At 39.6% G+C, this 24,208-nt stretch overlaps 1 protein-coding gene and 1 pseudogene across 1 annotated transcript; both read right to left on the bottom strand.

The window, feature by feature from the left end:
- Window positions 1-4,007: 4,007 nt before the first annotated feature.
- Window positions 4,008-8,613, bottom strand: LOC137286394 (E3 ubiquitin/ISG15 ligase TRIM25-like). The gene is made up of 3 exons (XM_067818233.1): window positions 8,539-8,613; window positions 6,586-6,877; window positions 4,008-6,240 (listed from the first exon to the last, which is right to left on the bottom strand). Exons 2-3 carry the CDS (start codon window positions 6,875-6,877, stop codon window positions 4,592-4,594), a joined length of 1,941 nt encoding a protein of 646 aa, XP_067674334.1. The 5' UTR covers window positions 8,539-8,613; the 3' UTR covers window positions 4,008-4,591.
- Window positions 8,614-14,115: 5,502 nt separating this feature from the next.
- LOC137287717 (protein wech-like) lies at window positions 14,116-23,200 on the bottom strand (annotated as a pseudogene).
- Window positions 23,201-24,208: the final 1,008 nt, after the last annotated feature.

Raw genomic sequence — 24,208 nt, 5'->3', positions numbered from 1 at the left:
TGTCGTGGTAAAAATATGCATGCTATTGAACGGCAACTGCAACTGTGTTTAAACAAGATAAATAAATGGTGTCTTGAAAATGGCTTTAAGTTCTTTAGAACGAAAACTAATTGCATACATTTCTGCCATAAATACAAACCACATAAAGACCCAGAACTATCTCTTGATGGCACGCCCATCAAGGTTGTCAAGGAGGGTAAATTCTTGGGTCTAATTTTTGATTCTGACCTAACGTTTCTTTCACATATAAAATTCCTTTAAACTAAATAGTTGAAGGGACTTAACTTGTTGAAAGTCGTTTCCGATTCTAAATGGGGAGGGGATCATCTTTTCCTTCATCTGTATCGATCACTAATCCGTTCCAAACTTGATTATGGCTCCATCGTCTATGGGGGTGCCTGTAACAGTAACCTAAAAGCATTAGATTCTATCCACCACCAAGGGCTAAGACTCTGCCTTGGATCGTTCAGAACCTCTCCCATCGATAGTCTCTATGTTGAGGCCGATAAGCCATCCCTTACCCAACGACGTATAAAATTATCCTTACAGTATATAACAAAACTATATTCTAATGAATAAAATCCTGCTTTTAACTGTGTTTGTAATCCTCTTCATGAGGATCTATACAAGAAAAGGTCTTCTCTTGTTCAGCCTTTGGGTGTAAGAGTGAAATCTTTCATATCTGCTGCTGGCATTGAGCTACAAACTATAGCTCCATCCCGGCTGCTTTCTTCTCCTCCTTGGCAGTTGGTTAGACCAGAAGTTCATCTAACACTGGTAAAATTTAAAAAATCAGAAACAAATGACTTACAACATAAACAGGACTATAATCAATTAAAAAGTAAATATGGCAATTACAAATCCTCATTTACAGATGGGTCCAAGGACGGTGGCGCAGTAACTTGTGCAACTGTCATTGGATTCAGAACAATAACTTCTAGAATACCAGGTAACAGCTCTATTTTCACAGCTGAAGCTAACGCCATATTAACAGCTCTTAAATATATTCAAAGATACCCTAAATGTAGACAGTATATAATATATTCAGATTCCCTTTCTTGCCTTCAGGCTATTAAAAGTAGTTCTTGCAAACATCCACTTTTGATTGAAATCATTGAATTGTATAATGATCTTGCTACTGGCCAGTACGACATCGTCTTTTGTTGGTTGCCCATCCATGTCGGAATTTCAGGTAACACGATGGCCGATTTTGCTGCCAAGGCAGCACTCAACAAATTTCTGACACCACTTCTTATTCCATACTCAGATTAAAAAACCTCTATTAGGTCTTTTACCCGTCATCTGATGCAGAAGAAGTGGGAAACCCAAGTGGGCATAAATAAATTACATGCAATAAAACCCTATGTTGGTTATACCTACTTGGGTTGTCAGTCCAGATTTGAGGAGGTCATCATGTGACGATGTCGTATTAGTCACACAAGTTATACTCATGAATACCTATTGAAAGGTGAGGATCCTCCGTTCTGCATCCCTTGTGATGAAAGAATTACAGTCAAGCATATTTTGCTTGACTGTGTTGAATATTCCATCACAAGGGATAATTATTTTAAATCACGAACTATGAAGGATCGTTTAGTAACGTAAATTCTCATTTAATTATTGCATTTTATAAAGAATTAGATTCGTTAAGTGATTTGTAAATAGATATATATTTTATGATTGGAAGTTTGAATTAGTAACTAAGATTGTTAGTGGCTGTATCCTCGAGGGGGGTTAAAGTACTGTAAAATAATTGTCCCCCTGAGAGGATACGTACGTCCCAAAACATCTGAAGTAAATTTGAACTTACCAGGATTTTTAGACGTAGCATTCCTGTCTTTTAATTCTGGCTAGCATTTCTTACAATCGCCAACAGCTGAAGGGATGGTGTAAATCCAACTAGGGTCTATGTAGGTAGCATTGATATTGTAAGTCCCCATGGTCCCTAGTGTGGTGATCTACCTTCGGTTGTTGGCGATCTATAGCCTGTTTTTATATTCTAAATAGTGATTTTAATTTTTACGTTCCACGCTTGTTTTATTTCAAATTGTGATAATCTAGTTGTTTTAGTGTCCTTCACTGACAGGTTTTTATAATGTACATATAGTCCTGTTCGTTGTTAACTGTTCACGTCACGATATGGCTGCAATATTGCCGAGGTGACGTTAAACATAATATTAACTCACTCACTCACTCACCTACTCTGACGTCCCCTCCAACCCTAGTCGCTCCACCTGATATGACGTCTTCTCCTATCCTAGTCGTTCCACCTAATCTGACTTCCATCCCACCCACTCTATTCGTTCCACCTAATAATCTGTAATGGACACTTGTGACAAAACAAAAAAAAATCAGTTTTCTTGAAATCTGTCTTATGAAGTGTACCTCCATTCACTTCAGTGAATGAAAAATATACAGTTCATAGAACTAAACTAAAGGTGTAATTTAGAAGTTATATATATTATTGAAGTTCTAAAAATGTTGAAGCTCTTGGATGCTGATCTTGTGTCGTCACCACCTTAACCCTTCTGCTGCTAACTGGTATTACTTGTTTGACATTAAATCCATTGCACTTGTAGCAAGTAGAGCGCAGTACCTCTTAGTTGGTTTGATATTTGACAGCAATACAGGATCTGGGGTAACACCCACTGTAACTATTTCCTGACTCCACGGAACACTGACTGCTATCCGACTCTCAATTAACTTTGCTGTTTGCGAAGGACCACTGGAAAGTAAAAGATGGTTACTTTGTGTGTTTGGTTTTGATGTTTGATATGTTCTTCATCCTCTCCAAGTTGTAGATCATCCACTGCTTCACACATTGTCCCATGAATCAAACCTGGGTCTTCGGCGTTACAAGTGAATGCTTTAACCACAAGGCCACCACACTGCCCTTCATCGTGATCTCAACGTGTGGTTGGTCATCAGTTTCCCATGCTTGCTGCAGAAGGCAACTAGTAGGATCTTGTGATCAAACTCACAGACTACATTCATACATTACTCATTGATCTCATTTAATCACTGGATGCTGACCACACAAAATAACTAGTGTCTGAGAGTGCCCGAGAGCGCCTGAAACTTTTCATACACTCACAGTTCGAGATTAGAATTGGTCCTTATTCTTGTAGGTGTTTCATCATAACCAGATTCTGGGATCATGAAAATAACTCAAGTTTTAGATTTTGTCTTACCCCTTAACATCCAGACCTAACTGAGAAACTACTTCGTGCTTAGAAAAACTACAAACTAATACCCTTTTCAAGATCCCTTAGCCAAGAATCTGTGGTTGTTTCACAGAGCGGTCTTAGCTCTAAGGTTATCAGAATTTCCATGAAATAGACAGTTGTACGACAGTTGTAAAACTAAGCTTGTGTTGTATAATGTTCTGTGGAGCGAGCTCATCCCTAAGGTGACCATGACTTCCATACTTTAACAAAGACTTACGACATTCATAGGGCAAGTTTGTTTTGTACAACCGCACTTTGTTCCACACTGTGTTAAGTCCCAAAACTTTTAAAGTAAAGTTTAAAATTACTACATTTTAAACGTAGTGTTATTGTACCTGTTGGTTAAATTGTCCTACAATCGCCAGCATCTGACGGGATGGTGTAAATCCAACCAGTGACCATGCAGGTAGCAAGAGTACTGTAAGTCCCAATCGTTTTTACGTATGGTGATCGACCTTCAATCACTGGCGATCTATAGCCAATGTTTATGTTGTATCGCCCTCCATAGTGAGTGAGGGAAGCGGAGAGGGAGGGAGGGAGCGAGTTTATAGTGATATTCAAGCAATATAACGACGGGAGACACCAATAAGTGGCTTCCACACAGTGTACCGATGTAGGCATTCGAACCTGGGTCATCAACGTGACGAGCGAACGCTTTGACCACTTAGCTACCCCAGTGCTGTGGATGATCCCAACATTTGCCACCAAATCAAGTTCTGTTTTTATGAAAATACAAGCATTAAGCCTGGTCCACTGTATATCCACAACAGAAGTACGAAATACTTTGAACTTTGTATTTATGGCCAGGGGTCACAATACAGTTATGAACAATACGCAGGGAACATAGAACATAGAGAATATGAGTCATTAAATGTGCTAGATTGAACAATGTGTATTGAAGATCCGTAATACATACATATGATTACAAAGAAACGAATATATCAAATTTCATATTGACGACACAGTTGACAGCTCGTGAGTCGCATGTTAGATTATTTTGGAATGACTACTATTACGGGATACTATTACTTCAGGTCACACGGGACCTGATTCGTCACACAATGAATAATGGAGGATAGTAATGGATGTCTGCTGCTGTTTTCTCAATCAAAGTTTGTCTCATCCATATGGCTGGAACTATTTCTTACCATCCATGAGGTCAGGTTTTTCGTCAATGTTCTAATATTGTGGTTTACATTAAAACACGTCAATAACAATACCTGAGGTTGGCCTGTAACACAAAATGTCTTGTTTGATTGAATTATGTACAAGTGGAACACGACTCACATAAAAAGATCGAATACGTTTCCATACGGTCCACCTGTAACAAATACAAACCCGTCATCATTAAGATTAAATTCTGTTCATATTTGAAACACGTCTGACGTTCTGAACTTGAATACCTTCACATATCGCCCACATGTAACGTACACAAAGCTGTCCCCATCAAGACAGATGCCACGTGTATATTTCGGATCATCCTGTAGTGTGAGGACATCTCTGACAAACTGCCCTGACTCGGTCAGCTGAATGACCTTGCGGGATCGACCGTCTACAAGTAGGATATCCCCTGTGTTGGTTGTTGTGATACCCCATGGATAAGTCAGAGTTCTGTCCCCTGTGGGGGTGTAGGTGAAACCAATTTCTCCTTGACTTGTCACAGATACGAGGGATTTTATTGTTCCTTCACTGACTATCAAGTTGTTATTACTGGTGACATGGATACGGTCTGGATTCTTTATGACCCCCGTGTTGATAGACTTGAGTATCTTCCCTGTCAAGTCCAGTATGTCCACAGACTGAGGCTGTTGGTATGTACCTGCAACCAGCTGTGAAGGTCTCAGACAGGCTAGACCGAAGTACGTCTTACTTGTTTTGATAGTTGAGAGCAATACAGGATCTGGGGTAACACCCACTGTAACTATTTCCTGACTCCACGGAACACTGACTGCTATCCGACTCTCAGTTAACTTTGCTATTTGCCAAGGACCACTGGAAAGTAGAAGATGATTACTTTGTGTGTTTGGTTTTGATGTTTGATATGTTTTGATGCTGGTGTTATTGTGATCTGCAACTACTGTTACTTTTATACCATCAACAGTCAATACTGTGACGTCATACAAATCAGGATCCTCACTGTCATCATCATCCTGACAGTCAACAGTGTGATGTAGAACAGGGGTAGACTGGTGGTCACTCACATCACTAACAACTTTAACTTCCCCAAGCTGTATATCATCCACAGCTTTGTTCAGCTTGTCCATGTCGTGAGTGAATACGACCCTTCGTGGTGCTGGTTGGGTGTTCTTGCCTCTGTTGTCTGTCGACTCCTCACACACCGATTCATAGATGGCATACATGTCCATCTCACAGTTGGAAGTGACAGCATTGGCTGTGAACTCATACTGTTGCTGGTACATCTGCAACTCGATCTCCTGGGATTTCATTTCTGCTCGTAATTCCTGGAATTGTTCATTGGAAAACCGATCAACTATATCAAGCAGTTGCTTCTCCTTCCTCAAAATCACTTCTACCAGCGTCTGCCGTAATTGACTGATTTCCTCCTCGACACTTTGCACACTAGACTCTGCTTGTTCAATTTGAGATTTCTTGAACATAATCCTCTTTTCTGAAGTTTTCATTTTGATTTTCAGTTCTTGGTTTTGATTTGACAGGTGTTCTCTGACAACAGGGGTCATGTTATCTAAAGTATCAACGTCGTCACATTTCCTGTGTTTTATACTGCAGCATATATGACAAACGGCTTTTCTACAATCTTTACAGAACAACTTGATCTCTTCGTCTTTATGGAGTTTACACATGAAACGACGCTTAGCTTTTCTTTTCGTAGTATCTGATACAGCCACAACTTCATGGCCACGTGACATTGGCATCATGTCGTGCAACTTCAAACATCCATCACAGAAGACGTGGTCACAGATGAAGCACCACGAGGTGGCAGGAGTTGTGTTCCCTTGTGTTTTGCAAACACTGCATATATTTACATGGACCGCTGTAATGACAAAGAAGAGCCTGGTTTTTGTTCAGGATAAAGAAACACACACATTAGTGCATGGAAATTTCCTACAAGCAGTTGCATTGTACTTAGTCGTACAACTGTTAGCTCATAAGCAAACGGTGGTGTTGCCAAGTAAATTTGAATAAGAATAAATTAATCAAAATGGCCAAACCATATCTCGAATAATGCATGCAGTTTACAGGACAAGTAAGAGAGGAAGATATATTGTTTTCCCATTAATCATTTTTGAAGTAATATTACTATTACTACGATAAGTATATATGTTATTATACTGGATTATATATATAATATTTGAAAATACTTTTCATCAAGAGTTACCTTCTGTTCCTGGTCCAAAGTCGTCCATTAGCCCCCGTATGACGTGGCTTGGTTTCAGCTGACTGACCCACTCCTCTACTGGACTGTCAGGGATGGTCACCTTTGTCAGTTGTCTACAGGAAGGACATGGGATTGATTTGGCTTGTATTGCTTCAGGCTGTGTGTTGGCGTATTTCAACAGACAGAGCTTACAGAATGTGTGATTACACTGAAGTGTGGCGGGGTCTGTGAACACCTCCGTACAGATGACACAGGTGAGGTGGTTGTCTGTCAATTTCCTGATAGTCGCCATCTGAATAGAAACATATGATTTAAATGTGACTGCAGCTTTTGTTGTTTTAATGAGAGTGTGGTCTGACACAGGGATGGTGTTTTGCCTTCTTGAAACGTCTGTACGAATGGTTCAACACCACCAAGGTAACATCGTAACATGACATGCACAGTTTGAGTCCATATAACTGTATACAGAAGACACTTCGTCGCATGAAGGAATGGATTTTTTTTGGCTTAGTTTCATCTGTTTAATTGCATGATACATGCATAACCTGGAGTGAAAGAACTGAGAAAGAAGATGAATAAAAGTCAAATTATTCTTAAAATACCCTGACCAGTTAAGCATATGCTCAACAAAGTTGTTTTCATGATTTCATGATCTTTTTTATAAAAGACTGAAAACTTTTTAAGGAAGCATCTGAATCAAAATCTAATAATTTTATTGACATAAATAGTTTGACTGGTCTGAAACTGAAAGTAGGCGAACAAAGTCGTTTCCAGCACTGGTCAACTTCAATCTGCATGAGATATGGGTTTAAATTCTTCAATACCCAGGTTCATTTTGAAATGGTTAATAGGTAATCTGTGTCAGCAGATGTCCACCCGGATCAAGGTAAATGAGCTTGTTCACTCTAAGACCAGTTCCGTGTTAATTTTGGTGACTGTTTAAAACACAGTCAGTATCACATCCATTTTGTATTGGTAATAAGGAGTATAAATCCCGCCTGTATTGCTTGTTCCTAAATAGTTTCAGTTACTCACAAATTACCACTAGAAAATATAGGAGTGATTTAGGCAGTGAATGTAAAAGGGTCACCGCGTCTACACATGCTTGTAAACTGAAACATACTTTTTCTTCTAGGTTCTTTTTAACACCAATGTAGGTCACAGGAACCATCGCTGGTAAATGAGCGCGCGCACACACGAACGCACGAAAGCATAGACGTGTTTAAAGCCACTGGAGGTGCATCCGATACTATTGAATAATGTATATTGAAAGGGATGTAACTCTGGTGAACCCTTGTGTATCGCCACGAAGCGGTGATAGGCATGTCTTTAAAACTCCAGGTCACATACTGTTGATTACATCAATGTAGCCAGTTTCAGCATTGAAATTTCGGCACATTTCACTATACGAAAATGTGCTTATAGTCATTGCCCCTGCCTTTAACACCTCCCCAATAACGTGCCTTTATTGAAAATCTTTGCCATATCTCCATGTACCGATGTAAATGTCTAAATATATAGTATCATCCTTATTTCCAGTGATCAACATCATGAGCAACAGGGATAAGCTGACACGCGCCCATCAGGACCTACTTTCACAAAGCAGTAATATGATCGTAAGTCAGAATGGTGATTATAAGTCACTAACGTAACCTCAGTGCAATGTTAAAGAATGGCAGTTAACGTTTCACTTAGTAAAGACTGCTTCGTGAAAGGACATCATGGCCAGTAAGCCTAGTCCCCAATCCCGTTAGTCGCCACCCACAAACAAGTATGGGTTGCTGAAGATCAATTCTAACACGTATCTTCATGGGTCCTGTCTTTACTTGTGCTCAAACAGTTGTCCTCGCTACTCACCAGCAAATAACATCCAACTATTGAACTCAAATCTTTGCAAAAATGGTAGTGATAAGTTTGTTTGTGTTTATTGTGTCATAATAGCGTGTGACTTACCGCAAGAACTGCACAATGAATCGACTGGCCGCCTTGTACTTCCTTGTTGTGTGGTGTCAGGTAACATGGTCTCAAAGTGTCATTCCAAAGTACGAAAGTCGTCAAGATAACACAGCCACTGAGTATGTTGACTAGGTTTGACTAGGTTGCTAATATGTGAATTACATCATTAGTGAGTTAAATGATGACATGTATTTTGTGCCATTGGCGATCGTTCTTACGTTTAAATCTTCAACACACTTGAGTGCTTAGATCGTAGATATACCACGTGTAAGGAAATATAGAACATTATGATTTTAACAGGTAGGAAGATACGTTCAGTGTGGCGTGTTTCTATCTAAAGATAACCTGGTCCTACTTGCAGTACAAATCTTGTATATTTGTTACTTTAAGAGAAAACTCAAAACATTTCTTTTCTCATCTGCTGACTATTGATCAGTTCCATGTAGCTGGAAATTGTGGCAATACAAAGCCTCCTGAGAGGGTATGTAAGTAAAGTTCCAAGTAAACTTAAACCTAGTACTATTTCATATCACAGTATATGTTATTTTAATGTTTGGCTAGATTTATCAAAATTGCTCACGTCTCAACGGATGGGAAGTCCAGCTCGGGTCCATGTATGTAGCAACACGTAGCAAGAGTACTGTAGGTCTAATGATCCCAAGCATGGTGATCTAACTTCAGTTGCAGTCAATATACAACCTGCTTTTGTATTGTATTGTATTGTTATCTATAGTTAAAATGTTTAGTGCTAATTACTAGTTTTAAATTGAAATCTGTGATATACTAATTGTTTTGCTGCCCTTTGCTGACAGTTTATTCATTCACCTTTATTTATTGTAAAATTAGAGCGTGTTTGTAGTCACTATATTGCTAAAATATAAATATAAAATATGCTTTCATATCAGAAATATTCTAAGTATGGACATTGTTTATATTGTGGTTTAAAATCATAACGCATGTTCCTGTGAAATAGTAAGTAGGGTGGTCTATTTATGCTTGCGATTCTTTCATCAGAGTGACATTTCTTGAGGTTCAGAATATCTGCATCCATTTCTATTTTCAAGATATTGTCCCTGGCCTGCTGATTGTATTGATGGTAGCGATATGGATGATTCTAGGAACAGAAACATATACTAAATCATGTTATTCAAAACACAATATTTTGGGGAACAGAGGATTACTTACTATCTACGATTAGTACTTGAACACGCGACGCTGCCAACCATCCTGACGTCCATCCCAACAAACTCCCTGAGGGATCTCTTTATAGTACTAGATCATAGGTTTTGCGTTAGTACATCGCTAATGGAGAGTACAGTTTAGCAGCTTGTAAATGTTAACTCCATTAAAGCAATTTGACATATACATTTTTAAGCATTGCTGATGAGATAACATGTTGACATTTGTGGATTAAAATATGTTAATTAATATTAGTTTCTATATTTATCTGATTTCCCTGCTGACAAATCGGTGAATGGTTTATTTCCATGTTTAGAAATCGATGCTGAGATTTCTTCATATTATTTTGGGTGGCTTAATATGGAGTGACCACACCGCGAAGGGAGCGTATTTCTCGGATGTCCTGCGAAGACAAGTCTCTTTTGGGTGGCATAGCTTTCCGAGTGTATAGTATACTTACAAAAAAAATGTTCATATAGAAATCCCAATACTATACCAGGAATCCCAATACTATACGAATACTATACCAGGAATTCAAGGTATCGCAGGTCACTCCAAGCGAGATAAAAAACGCTTCGGTATTGGATCCACAAGGCTGTATGAGATATGGCAAGATCCTGATGCAGAACCTTCGACCCTCTTGCGCACTGACAAGAAAGCTCCAAGTCCGACTGCACCTTCTAGCGCAGGAGTATTGCCTGATGCAGAACCTTCGACCTTCTTACTGGCTATTGTGACACCTCCAAATCCAACCATCCATCGTCTGTGGAAGATTGAGACTCGTTCAGAGCAAAACACAAAGATGATGTCAGTCGATGTTGTCGACTCGAGCAAAGCAAACAATGAATATGTTGGTCGACATCTTCTTTAAACTGGACATGGACAAGGAAGAACTCCAAGAGGATATGGAAGAAGTCAATGAGAATATAGTGAGTGAGTGAGTCAGTCAGTCAGTGAGTTGAGTTTTACGCCGCACTCAGCAATATTCCAGCTATATGACGGCGGTCTGTAAATAATCGAGACTGGACCAGACAATCCAGTGACCAACAACATGAGCATCGATCTGCGCAATTGGGAACCGATGACACGTGTCTACCAAGTCAGCACACCTGACCACCCGATCCCGTTAGTCGCCTCTTACGACAAGCATAGTCATCTTTTATGGCACCTTTTAAGGCCTATTTTACCCCGGTACGTTCACGGATCTCGAGGAGAATACCCAAGACATCAAGGAGGAACAAGAAGAGGTCCATTTTGATATACAGAAGGTTGGGCGGATGGTGGAATCAAACCAGAATTTATATATCTTTCGATGACTGCCTTTGCTCTGTGGAAGGTCTTGTGGATGACCTGGAAGCACTGCACATCAGCCAAGCAGGATGATTCACAGGTTGTGCACCCTATACACAAACAGGACGACGTGAAGAATGAAATGCCTTCCAGGGACCCCCTCCACATGAACTAAACTGTATGCATCTCGAACTACAATTTCTAGAGAACGATGTATGGCTTTTTTTGTCTGCATGCATCTTGCACCTCGAACTACAAATGATGTGCATTTTTTGTTTACATTCAGTCCATGTAGAAAAAAAATATCGAGGGAGAGTCTTGTATTTTTCCACAGAACTTATTCTCGCCAAAGGTCTGGAAGCAGCAACTCCTTTTCGATACGGGCGAGTGGCAGATTTCAGGGAGTCTGCACAGAAATGGTTGACGCACCAACACTAGGCGTTCAATCCCCCTGGCGTCTCGAACTGATTCTCGTATCTTGTAGCCGTAGACTGGAAACGTTTCTCCACTCGGTGAATCGAGAAGCAGCAACACTCTATTCTTCCCTTCGTATTTGGCCATGGCAAACTTTTTGCATGTGTAGACTCCTTCTGAAACTTCGGCAGCTTTTGGATGTTCACTGCATGGAGGGGCTGCTACTTCCATGCCCTTGGGCCCTCCATACAGTCTGTTTGATTCCATTTGACACCGATGAATTGTTCACTAAAACAAAATCTAATAATTGCAACAAAACCAAATTTAGCACAGCCACATGAATTCGACAGACCACCTCTGATGATGTGTCTCATAATTTTCGAAACCCGAATAAAAAAGTTGTTTAACAAACGGTCATCATTTTCTTGTCACCTTTCGCTATTTTGTACGAGGGAGGACTCTTGCTGGTAGAATAGGCATGTGGGCAAGATGCACGTGTGAAATTGACACGTGTGATTTGCTCGGCAAACCAGACATTCGTAATTGCAGTACCTGAAACAATGAGATTATCACACGACGCTAAGTCAATTATTTGCAAAGTATTTAACTTTTTTTAAAAAACGAAGGTGAAAGGGGTAGGCCTCAATATGTTTTGGCTAAGTATCGTTTCCGAAGTGCACATGCTGTTGGGATGAAGGAAGGGAAGTTAAAAACTATCTTGAAAAACTGTACCGATTCAACCTGCACGGACACAACTGAGGGGATGGTCTCAAAACCCACACGATGTGAGAAAGTCGATTCGTTTCAACAACAACGGGTTAGAAACGCCATTAACTTTCTATATAAACAAAATACCTTTGTCTCTCTGCGTATTCTGAAAAAGCATATGGAGACAAATCATTCTTTGGTGTTTTCAAAATATCAGTTATGGAAGTTGCTTCACAAATTTGGTTTCCGTTACTCCGGCTCCGTTAAGTAGGCTCAGAAATTAATTAAATTTTACAGATAACGATTCTACATACAGCTTTGGAAAAAACAGCTTATTTAACTGAAGACGTATATGGAACAAATATAGTTGGAAGATTTTCTGCAAGTTTCTGTGACAAATGCAGAGGCACCCACAGTATTATGAAAATAATACATGGAATATTTACACATTTGAAAACTAATTAACAATCGGGTTTGCAGCAGAGTGAAAATCCATACTGTTACAGCAAGCCATCAAAATGTAGGCATGCCCTTAAGTGTTGGTGTTAAGTGTTCAGAAATTGTACGCTGAAATTCTTATGGATATCTGTAGGTATGTGTGACATAGATGTACGTATTAATGTCCTAAAGACAAGATTGAGACTGCAAACATTACTGAGAGACAATGGCTTGTTACACTGGAATGGTTAACTGTACATAGATCACCAGGCCCAAGACAAAGTAATTGGTTTTGTATTTGTCTGTATCACTTAGCAAGGGAAACTGTAATATATTCCCAATGAATTCCAGATTGTGAGGGACGTTTGAATGTTGCACTGGCTTTATCAAATTCATGAATTCTTTCAACCCTATTTTTTCAAAATGAATTCTTCGAGATGTTTTCATGTGAGAGTCTGAACCAAATTCTAGGGATGTACTGTAGTCACGTGTTGAAGTCAGTATTGTACTGAAGCGTATTAGGGCCACGGTGATAAGTTTTTCTAGTCTCATTATCTCCTACGTAGGAGATACTATCTCCTTCGTAGGACTTAGTATCTCCTACTTAGAACTTACTATCTCCAACGTAGGACTTAGTATCTCTTATGTAGGACTTAGTATCTCCTGCGTAGGAGATGCTCGATATATGTTATTATACATTAATCTGATATGGTGAACTTTGTTCCCACAGACACAGAAACCATTTCCTTTTTTACTGTTTCAGTTACTGTTTTAGATATTACAGTCATGTGTTTCATTTACGTTAAGATTCTACAGTTATGTGTCATATTTACTATTAGAGTCTACTATCATGTGTTTCATTTACGTTAAGAGTCTACCGTTTCCTTCACCATTAGACTCGTGTGTTCAACTATACTATCCATCAAAATATGAGATTCACTAGTGTAAATGTAGCCGCATACTTCAGTCAACTGTTCTTAACTAGATTTTGCAAAAATATTCCATACTGATTAAAGGTACTGTTTACACATGAACTGATGTATAACAAAACAAATTCGTAATGTTGACAAGATTATTGTCAAGTTATCTTGACTTCCATACTGCGATGTTAGCCTTAAAGTCATCTTGACCTCCACACAAGCTCTTGACTCTGTGATATGTAGCGCTCATTAAACCGGTGTACAGGAGATGGATTGCAGTTATTAAGGAAAATGATGGCAGCGAGGAGCTGATGTAAGTGTGTATGCTTATAGCAATATTGCAACTATATCACGATTGGGCTTCACACATAATTCCCACGCGGGGAATCAAACCCTTTGTCGTGACGAGCAGGTGCTATAACCACTTGGCTACCCAGCTGCCCCAAATGTGTCGATGTGTTGAACACTGAAAAAAATCAAGTTCTGTCTTCTTGGAAGGGTCAAACGTGTTCCACAATGTGACAGCACGGAGTAAGTACAAAATACTTTGACCGTTGTTTTATAGGCAGAGATCACAATGTAGTCATGGACAACATGTAGGTAACATAGAACATAGTAAATATGATTTACTGAAAGTATCGATAACTGCTTTATTGAATATACATGGACATAACTACAGAAATGTTGGTTTGCAGATATACCTTAAATTTTACGGAGACTGCACGAATGAGAGTCGCACTTTGGTTTATAACGGAATGTCTGCATTTTGGCGAACGATTACGTCAACTTACATAGGGCCTGGTCCATCACATAATGAATATGAATAGGATAATAATGGATGTATTCTACTGTTTTCTTCATCAACGTTTGTCTCATCCATTTGCCTGAAACTATTTCTTACCATCCACGAGATCCGTGACCATTTTGCGAATTATATTAAAACGCCATTAAACATACCTCAAGTCGTCCTGTAACAAAACAATGTATTGCTTGATTGAATAATGTACACATGTGGAACATGTGGTCTCACTTCCTAAACTCGAATACCTTGACATATCGCCGACAAGTAATATACAGGAACCCGTCCCCATCAAGACAGATACCACGAAGAAATTCCAGACCATCCCGTTGTGTGATTACATCTCTGACAAACTGCCCTGACTCTGTCAGCTGAATCACCTTGTGGGATCGGCCGTCTACAAGCAGGATATCTCCTGTGCTGGTTGTTGTGATACCCCATGGATAATTCAGAGTTCTGTCCCCTGTGGGAGTGTAGGTGAAAACAACGTCTCCATCACTTGTCACAGATACGAGGGAATTTACTAATTCTTCACTGACTATCAAGTTGTTGTTACTGGTGACATGAATACTGTCCGGATTCTTTATGACCCCCGTGTTGATAGACTTCAGTATCTTCCCTGTCATGTCCAGTATATCCACAGAGTGACACTGTCCCCACGTACCTGCCACTAGCTGTGAAGGACCCAGACAGGCTAGGCTGTAGTACTTTTTAGTTGTTTTGATAGTTGAGAGCAATACAGGATCTGGAGTAATATCCACTATAACTAATTCCTTATTGACTGGAACACAGACAGCTATCCGACTCTCAGTTAGCTTTGCCATTTGACGAGGACCACTGGCAAGCAGTAGGTGATTACTTTGTGAGTTTGGTTCCGATGTTTGATATGTTTTGATGCTCTTGTTCATGTAGTCCGTGACAACTGTTACTTTTATGCCATTAACAGTCAATACTGAAACGTCTACCAAATCGGAATCCTCCTTGTCAAAATCTGCTTTGCAGTCAACAGTGTGATGTAGAACAGGGGTAGACTGGCGGTCACTCACGTCATGGACAACTCCAGTTTCCCCAAGCTGTAGCTCATCCACTGCTTTTATTCGCTTGTTCATGTTGTGAGTGATTCCAACCCTTCGTGGTGCTGGTCGGTTGTCCGTGTCTCTGTTGTGTGTCGACTCCTCATCCACTGTCTCATAGAAGGCATACGTGACCCTGTTTGGTGTTCTAACGGTGAATGCGTAATGTGTGTCATTAACAGGTGCCCGGGACTTCACCAGCTGAAAGAACACATTCACCCCAAGATTAGTTCCGGGTTAATTATTGCATTATTTTAAAACAACCATTATCACATATATTTTGCATTAGTAATAGGTGTACGATTCCCATCTTTGCTTCTAAGTAGTGGAAGTGGCTCACAAAGTAATATTAGGAGATACAGGAGTGTTTTAAGCAAGGAATGTTCAGGAATTCGTCCACACATGTATGTAAACCGTCATTAAATAAGACCCTGCCATGCCAGATCAATACATGTATTAGGATCTGATAAATCTGAAAGCCACACACGGGCACGCGCACGTGCACGGGCGGACGTACACGTGCACGCGCGGACGTACACGCACGATGTGGTGAAGATGCAGTCCGTGCCCATTGCATATCGTGCTGTATTTAAAGGGGCTTAACTCTGGTGACATTGTGTGTATCGCCACAAAGCCGTGATGTCCTGTGCTAAATTGTCTGAAGCTCAGTGTTAATTAATATCGATAACACAAGCACTTTGTACCAGGGCAACGAGATGGGTAGCCATTTTCAGCAATGGAATTCCTACAGCTGAGGTCAAATCTACTTTCTGTACTAAACCGACACCTCTGTCCAAAGTTGTGCTGAAACTAAGGTAAAACATCCTTCCTTTACTGTCCAGATAACAGTCCAAATCAGAAGAAATGTTTGCTAAAAATACAAGGTACTGTCATAAGTTCTAATATCTTAATTTGTATTGTGTCGTTTTAGCGTGTGACCTACCACAATTACGACACTGGATCGACGGACTGTCCCTGCTCCACTTCCTGGTTGCCGTGTGTGTCACGTGACGACGATTCGTTCACCTTGATATACCGACGGCGGGCTTTGACACGAATGAAAGTAAATCAAATCATTGGTGAATGAGTTACCGTGTGGATTATTTTGTACATAGATCGATGCTTATTATTCTTTTGTGTTTACGGGTTTATCATAATTTTGTGATGTATACTGACAGTGAATTTGAATGATTTTAATGAATAACTCTTAAATTGCTTTTTTGGATGGTGAATATCGAGAATTAAGGAAATTGTGAACCCTATGATTTTATCTGGCCGACAGCCACACTGCACGCTGAGCTGTCAATGCAACGCCTTTCTATCGACATGTGCATTTGCCCTGTATGGAAAACAAACCTTGTGTATATGTTATTTCAGTTTGTATATGCTTACAATATTTAAACTATGTGTATCGTTTACAATTTCCTTCGATGGCACGATGCAATTTTATGTGAAATATGGATCTATTTTTGGTATATGTATAATACTTTTGAACATAGACGAAAAGTATCATTCCATTTGTAACAACTGATAATCTGTCTGACTGGTACCATAATTGTTTTTTTAAACTGTTTGCGACTGTATCAACACGTTTGTTACTTCTAGGGGTGGTGAAACCGTTCGCTCGCCTCGCCGAATATCCGGATTCGATTCTACACATGGGTAGAATATGTGAAATGTATATCTGGTGTTCCCCGCCGTGAAATTATTGGAATATTACTATAAGCCAAGTAAACTCACTCACTCACTCAGTCTGATTCTCATGTCATTATTTTGTTTTGGTGCTGATTTAGAGTGACGGCAAATGCACGCAAACAAATGGTGGTTACCATTATGGAGATGTTGCCACACGTGTTAAAGTTTGTTCTCTACTGAGGAATTGTAATCCAGAGTCTAGTGTTTTGTTGGGTTAAGGTATATCCAGGATTCCAGCCCACACCCTCAGAGTCGGTGCCTAATCATCAGCCAACAAAGTCCGCTGTCTAACTCTCTTAGCTACACCTGCTTCCACAAAGACTCGTACAGCTGGTACTCTTTGACCATGGTTTTTGTGTACGACCCTGACTGGCCTCTCCCACACCCACTCCCACTCGAACAGCGCCACAGACTCTGACGTCCCTCCTCACCCCCAGAAAGTACGTTTGTTTGAGCTTCACAAATACACACATTACCTGTACTTTCAAGTGTCCAAGAACTGTGACCAAAATACTAGTACTCGTTCCCGATAATGAATCTGTCGAAGAATCACCTTAATCATGCATTTAGACCAACTGTGTTGTCGAGGACTTGGCGATCAAGTATGGGAAGAGTTGCGTCCCTTAGACCAGCGCGCTGCAGGGATGAGGTGAATTTGGGTTCCCTCGTTTCGGATGGAAGCGTGTTGGTCTCAAGTCCGTTGGTCTCATCTCCGTTGAAAATGGATCAATTGTGAAGAAATCCATGTGGCTTTACGAAGGACAAGTAGATAATGCGTGTTGATTCGTGATAGTGACACGAGTGAGTCAGTTAGTTAGTCAGTCAATATTCCAGCGACATGACGGCACGGGACACCAGATTTAACCATGAATAAAACCTGGGTCACCAGCGTGACAAGCGAATGCATTAACCACTAAGCTAATCCACTGCCCTTAATCACGGGTGGTTGGTCAACAGCTTCCCATGCTTGTTGCACAAAGCAACTGGTGGGATCGTGTCGTCAAACTCACATTGATTCTTGTCATCCGATACACATTACTCATCAATCTTATGCACGTCAACCCATACAAATTGATCGTTGATGTTATTAATTAATGTTAATCACTTGATTGTCTAGTCAAGACTCAGTTGTCATAAGACCTTCATCACAAAACTTTATTGCTTTTTTGTTGTGGCATTGAGCACTAAACATACAACAAACACTGTAGAGTTGCGCCCTAATCTAACCCTGAAAATGAAGTGACAAGTGAGAAGTAGTGCTTTGACAAAACGCACACGCGCGCATGCACACTCGCACGCACTAAGTGTTGCAGGTTTGATTTAGTCCCGATTTTGCTACCAGACTTCGGGATCATGAAAATACCTTACGTTAATGTTTTGTAGTAACTCTTAGGGTATAGAAGCAACATGAACTTAGAAACGAATTTGGAATTGGGAATTGGGGATTCTAATCTGCAAAATATGTTTGATGTGAGCGCCACAACTCTTTACACCTTAGAGGATATGCCTACTGAAGAAAACAGGTCTTCTTACATTCAGCAGTCTTACATTCAGCAGTCTTCAGCAGTCTTACATTCAGCAGTCTTCAGCAGTCGTACATTCAGCAGTCATCAGCAGTCTTACATTCAGAAGTCTTCAGCAGTCTTACATTCAGCCAGCCTGTGGTGGAAAAGGTTTTGTTAAGTGCAGTTGTGCTGGGGTCAGGAATGCTAGACAGATAGGTGCCAGTGGTACCAAACTTGTGTACATTTTAATTTAAGGTGCCACATGTTAAAATAACAGCGCATTGGTGTGCTCCATGCATGTCCATCATACTTTTCCTTATATACAGCAAACATGTATAAATCTACCATGTTGAATAAAGATATCACTGCAGCAAAGAAACGTCCCTATCCTGCTTAATACAGATGTCTAATTTCACATTTTACTTGAAGAAAAATACTTGAGTTTACATAAGTGAGTGAGCGAGTTTAGCTTTACGCTCCACTGAGCAATATTACAGCTATATGGCGGCGGTCTGTAAATAATCGACTGTGGACCAGATAATCTAGTGATCAACAACATGAGCATTGATCTGCGCAATGGGGAACCGATGACATGTGCCAACCAAGTGAGCAAGCCTGACCATTCGATCCCGTTAGTCGCTTCTTACGACAAGATATCCCTGAAGAACAAAGTTCGGTTGTACAAAACAAACTAAGGTCTACAACTATCGGATGTCCATGTTAAGGTGTGGACTCTATGGGACGGCACCAGGTTCCAGGTCAAGGGACTTTGGAAGAGATAATATTTTGCTGAGCACGATGTTTTAAACCAGTTCTTTACCCTAAGAGTTAACACAAGACATAAACTTAAATTATTTTCATGATTTACATAAGTAGTGATTTCAGGGAATGTCTAAGATTCTAGTCTGCTTTTCAATGATCATGTATAATCGGTATGCTACATCTGAAAATTATACATGATCACTGCATGAATCAGACATTACACCTAATCACTGAAATTATTAGGGATTGTGCATAATCCCTGGTTTTATAATGCTGACAGTTTGTTAGGACTGATGTTTGAAAACCGAATACATGTATTTGTTTGTGGCAAAATTTCTACCGTTAAAGATTAGAGTTTCGGGAGACTTTGACAATATTCACGTCTTTGTGGACACGGCTTGATCTTCAAAAATAGATTGTTTTCATTTATGTATTTGCGCATTTCCGTGATATGTGATTGTTCAGAACCTGGAATTCGTGTAATTAGATGACAACATCTCTAAAAGTGAAATTTCTATAAATCTCAAGGTGCACACAACAAGAGATGAGGAACAGATATTTTACATCATAATTACAATATAAGGTTTTCATAGGTGGGTTGAAACAACAGATGCAGTGTTCCTTGATCTGAACAGTGCCTCAGTATCCACTTTCGTTGTCGCTAACCATTCTTTAGATAGTGTACAACATTATCTTGGTTCGCAAGTGCCAATCGTAGTTGCATTGCATCACACAACCTCACTGACCGAGTCGCTTTACATGTCTCCATGTAGTGACACTGATAGTTCCATTTCACAGCTGCAGGAAATGCCATATTAACAGTGCTGAAACACATATTTTAAAAACAAAACAAAGAAAAAAGGAAAAAAGCAAAACAAAACAAAAAACAAACCAAAACAACATAAACAACATATAATTTATTTCAGATGTTTGCCTTCCGGCTATCGAAATCTTTATTGAAAACATCCACTATATAAAGATCCTGACACTGGTCATGTTAGAATGTCTAGTAACACAATTTTGCTGCTCAATGTCTCATCCTATACTCTAATTACAAAATTTTCTTCTGCCTTAGATCACGGATATCAATAACTTACATCAAATTTCATAATTCGCTTCTAAATTCATGATGCCAAGTTCAACCAACTATCGGATACACCTACTAGGGTTGATTGAACAGTTCATCATACGAGGATGTCATATTGGCCACGCTAGATATACTCTTTTCTGCTAAAAGGTGACGATCCTGCGTTTTGTATCAGTTGTGATGAAAGAATAATGCTAAAGCATGTCCTGCTTGACTCTATTGATTTTGCCATCACAAGGGATAATTATTTCAAAGTCAAATCAGTAAAGGTTCGTTTTATCATTCATTATATTTGAATCACTGGATTTTTAAAAGAAATGGAGATGTGTTCGATAAATTGTTCATAAATAGATAAATATTATATTATTGGTACCTTATATTAATAAACTGAGGTTGTTAGAGGCTGTACCCTCAAAGGGGGTTGACGTATTGTGAAATTATTGCCCTGCTGAGAGGGCATCTAAGTCTCAAAGCATTCAAGGTAAATTTACACCTGTTACTATTTTTAATCGTATCATATATGTTCTTTTAATCTGTGGCAAGATCATCTGAAATTTCTAGTAGCTGAGGGGATGGCGTAAGTCCAACTTGGATCCATGCAGGAAGCAAATGTACTGTCAGTCTCAGTGGTGCCCAAAATGGTTATCTGCCTTCAGCTGTTTGTATATTGTATAGAGAAAATATATAGAGAATATATATTAGAGTTTATTACTTGATACATATTGAACTAGTTATTTTACTTTGAATCGTAGAGAAAGTTTCATAATGTACCTTTATTTATTATAGACCGTTCTCAGCCACCACATGGCTGAAATATTGCTGACGTGACTTTAAATCTTAACTCATGCGCTCATTCCCTTCGGTGATAGAAATGCATCTTGTCAAAGTTACATTATCTCCATTATCTCTAAAACTCTTATTTGGAAATAGTGTGTGGATAGTCGGAAAAATCTCAAACTTCATTCCTTCGTTCCCTGTCACTGGTTCAATAATATACGATAGGAGAATTAGCTGGACGTTTTAGATGAATAAAGAAAAGGTTTTCAGAATTAATTTTGTATATATTTGGAATTACTCCCTACATATACATTATTGAGGATATACATGTGTGGTTCATTCGAATTCCAAATTTTGGCAGTGGAAGGTGCAAAGAGTATAGCTATAAGGACGAAGTCACGGAATCCAAATTACAAATGCCGAATGCCAACTGAGTGTTCAATCTACTGAAATACCGAATATGAAAAAAATCAAATTCAGTACACCAATAAGTTTATTCAGATTCGGGATTCAAATGTTGAAACTCTGATGTTTAGGAACTGTAGTACGGTTGTTCATCCTGTTAAGTTACCCAGGTCCACATGGAGCACCTAGTGCCTACCTACTTTTTCAGTAAAAATCGTACTCAGCAAAATATTACCTCTTTTCTCAGCTTGTCCATGTCGTGAGTGAATGCAACCTTTCCTGGAGCTGGTCGATTGTCAATGTGTCTGTTGTCTTTTGACTCTTCCCACACCGACTCATAGACGGCATACATGTCCTTCTCACAGTTGGACGTGGCAGCATTGGCCGTGAACTCATACTGTTGCTGGTACATCTGCAACTCGATCTCCTGGGATTTCATTTCTGTTCGTAATTCCTGTATTTGTTTCTTGGAAAACCGATGAACTTTATCAAGCAGTTGCTTCTCTGTCCTTAAAATCACACTAGACTCTGCTTGTTCAATTTGAGATTTCTTGGAGACAATCCTCTTTTCTGACGTTGTCATTTTGATTTTCAGTTCTTGGTTTTGATTTGACAGGTTTTCTCTGACAACAGGGGTCATTTTATCTAAAGTATCAACATCGTCACATTTCCTGTGTTTTATACTGCAGCATATATGACAAATGGCCTTCCTACAATCTTAACAGAACAACTTGATCTCTTCGTCTTCATGAATTTCACACATGAAACGATGCTTAGGTTTTCTTTTTGTTTTGTATTATCAGACACATCCACAACTTCATGGCCACGTGACATTGGCATCATGTTGTGCAATTTCAAACATCCATCACAGAAGACGTCGTCACAGACGGAGCACCACGAGATGGCAGGAGTTGTGTTCCCTTGTATTTTGCAAACACTGCAGATATTTACATGGGCCGCTGTAATGACAAAGAAGAGCCTGTTGTTTTGTTCTGGATAGAGGAACACATGCATTAGTGCATGGAAATTTCCTAGAAGCAGTTGCATTGTACTCAATCTCACAATGATTACCTCATAAGCAAACGGTGGTGTTGCCAAATGAAACTGAAGGAAGAATAAATTAATCAAAATGATGGCCAAAACAAATCTCGAATAATGCATGCAGTTTACAGGACAACAAACAGCGGAAAGTATATAGGTATGTTCCATTAACCATTTATGAAGTAATTTTACTATTAGTACCATGTAAATAGCAGTTAATATACTGGATTATACGTAATACATCATCACGTAATATTTGAAAACACTTTTCATCATGTGTCATATCGTTACCTTCTGTCCCTGGTCCAAAGTAGTCCATTAGCCCCTGTATGACGTGGCTTGGTTTCACCTGACTGACCCACTCCTCTACTGGACTGTCAGTGATGGCCACCTTCGTCAGCTGTCTACAGGAGGGACATGGGATGGACATTGCTTGTGGCTGTGTGTTGGTATATTTCAACAGACAGGACTTACAGTATGTGTGATTACACTGAAGTGTGGCAGGGTCTGTGAAGACCTCAGTGCAGATAGCACAGGTGAGGTGTCAATTTCTTGGCAGTCGCCATCTGAAGATGAACATATGGTTTACATATGAATGAGGATTTTGCAGTTTTAAAGAGAGTGTAGTCTGACACAAGTATAGTGTTTGCCTTTTTAAGATTCCAACGTCTGTACGAATGATATAACACTGACATCCAAGGCGTAACATCTTAATATGCCATGTGCAGGTTAGAGGTCATATGGCAATGTAAGGAAGACGCACAAAGCGAAAGAAATCTTTTTGTCTTTTGATTCATGCATTTACTAAATAGTAATGTACGTACATAACAATGAACGAAAAGCGATACCCTGACCTTTTTGGGTGTAAAAAATAGTGGCTTTCAGGTTTTACATACCTAAATTACACACTCCAGGAGTAGTGTTTAACATAACGATAAGTAAAGATATGAATCATTTGATAGAAAATGGTTTGATTGGATTCAAGCCGAAAGTCCAAGAACAAAGTCGTTTCCACTACGGGTCAATTTCCCTGTTACATTTTCTAACGGTTAATGGGTGCATGTGTCACTAGTGTGCGGGTACGTGTTTGTGTGTGTATGTGTGTGGACATGTGTATGTGCGCTCACGCGCGTGTGTGTGTGTGTGATAAGACATCCTAACTGAACTTGTACACCTAGAGACGCACGCGTGTGTGTGACTGGACGTTCAAAATGTACTTGTATACCTACAAGCGCGCTTGTGTGTGTGTGTGATTTGACATTAAATGAACTTGTACACCTAGAGGCCAGCTAGGAGTTAGTTTTATTGTATTAACAACCAGCATCAAGTATATTTTGCATTGGTAATAAAGAGAATAATTCCCAGCTTCCTCCTAAATAGTGGAAATAGCTGATAACGTACCGCAAGAAAATATATGAGGGATTAAAACGTGAATGTTAGGGGACGGAGGCGTCCACACGTTTGTAATCTCACATAATCAGAACCTACATTTTTATACATTAGGCTAAATCAGGCAGACTATATAGAGAGGGAGAGGAAACTCTTCAAAAAAACCCTTAACGTATGCTGTTACG

This window comes from Haliotis asinina, chromosome 6, assembly GCF_037392515.1.
Source record: "Haliotis asinina isolate JCU_RB_2024 chromosome 6, JCU_Hal_asi_v2, whole genome shotgun sequence".
NCBI lineage: Eukaryota > Metazoa > Mollusca > Gastropoda > Lepetellida > Haliotidae > Haliotis > Haliotis asinina.
This window is presented reverse-complemented; position numbering and strand designations above follow the sequence as displayed.

Coding starts and splice junctions, on each gene's coding strand:
- LOC137286394 (XM_067818233.1), bottom strand. CDS start 6,877: ATGGCGACTATCAGGAAATTGACAGACAACCACCTCACCTGTGTCATC. Junction 6,241..6,585: donor CTTTGGACCAGGAACAGAAG/GTAACTCTTGAT, acceptor TTGTCATTACAG/CGGTCCATGTAAATATATGC.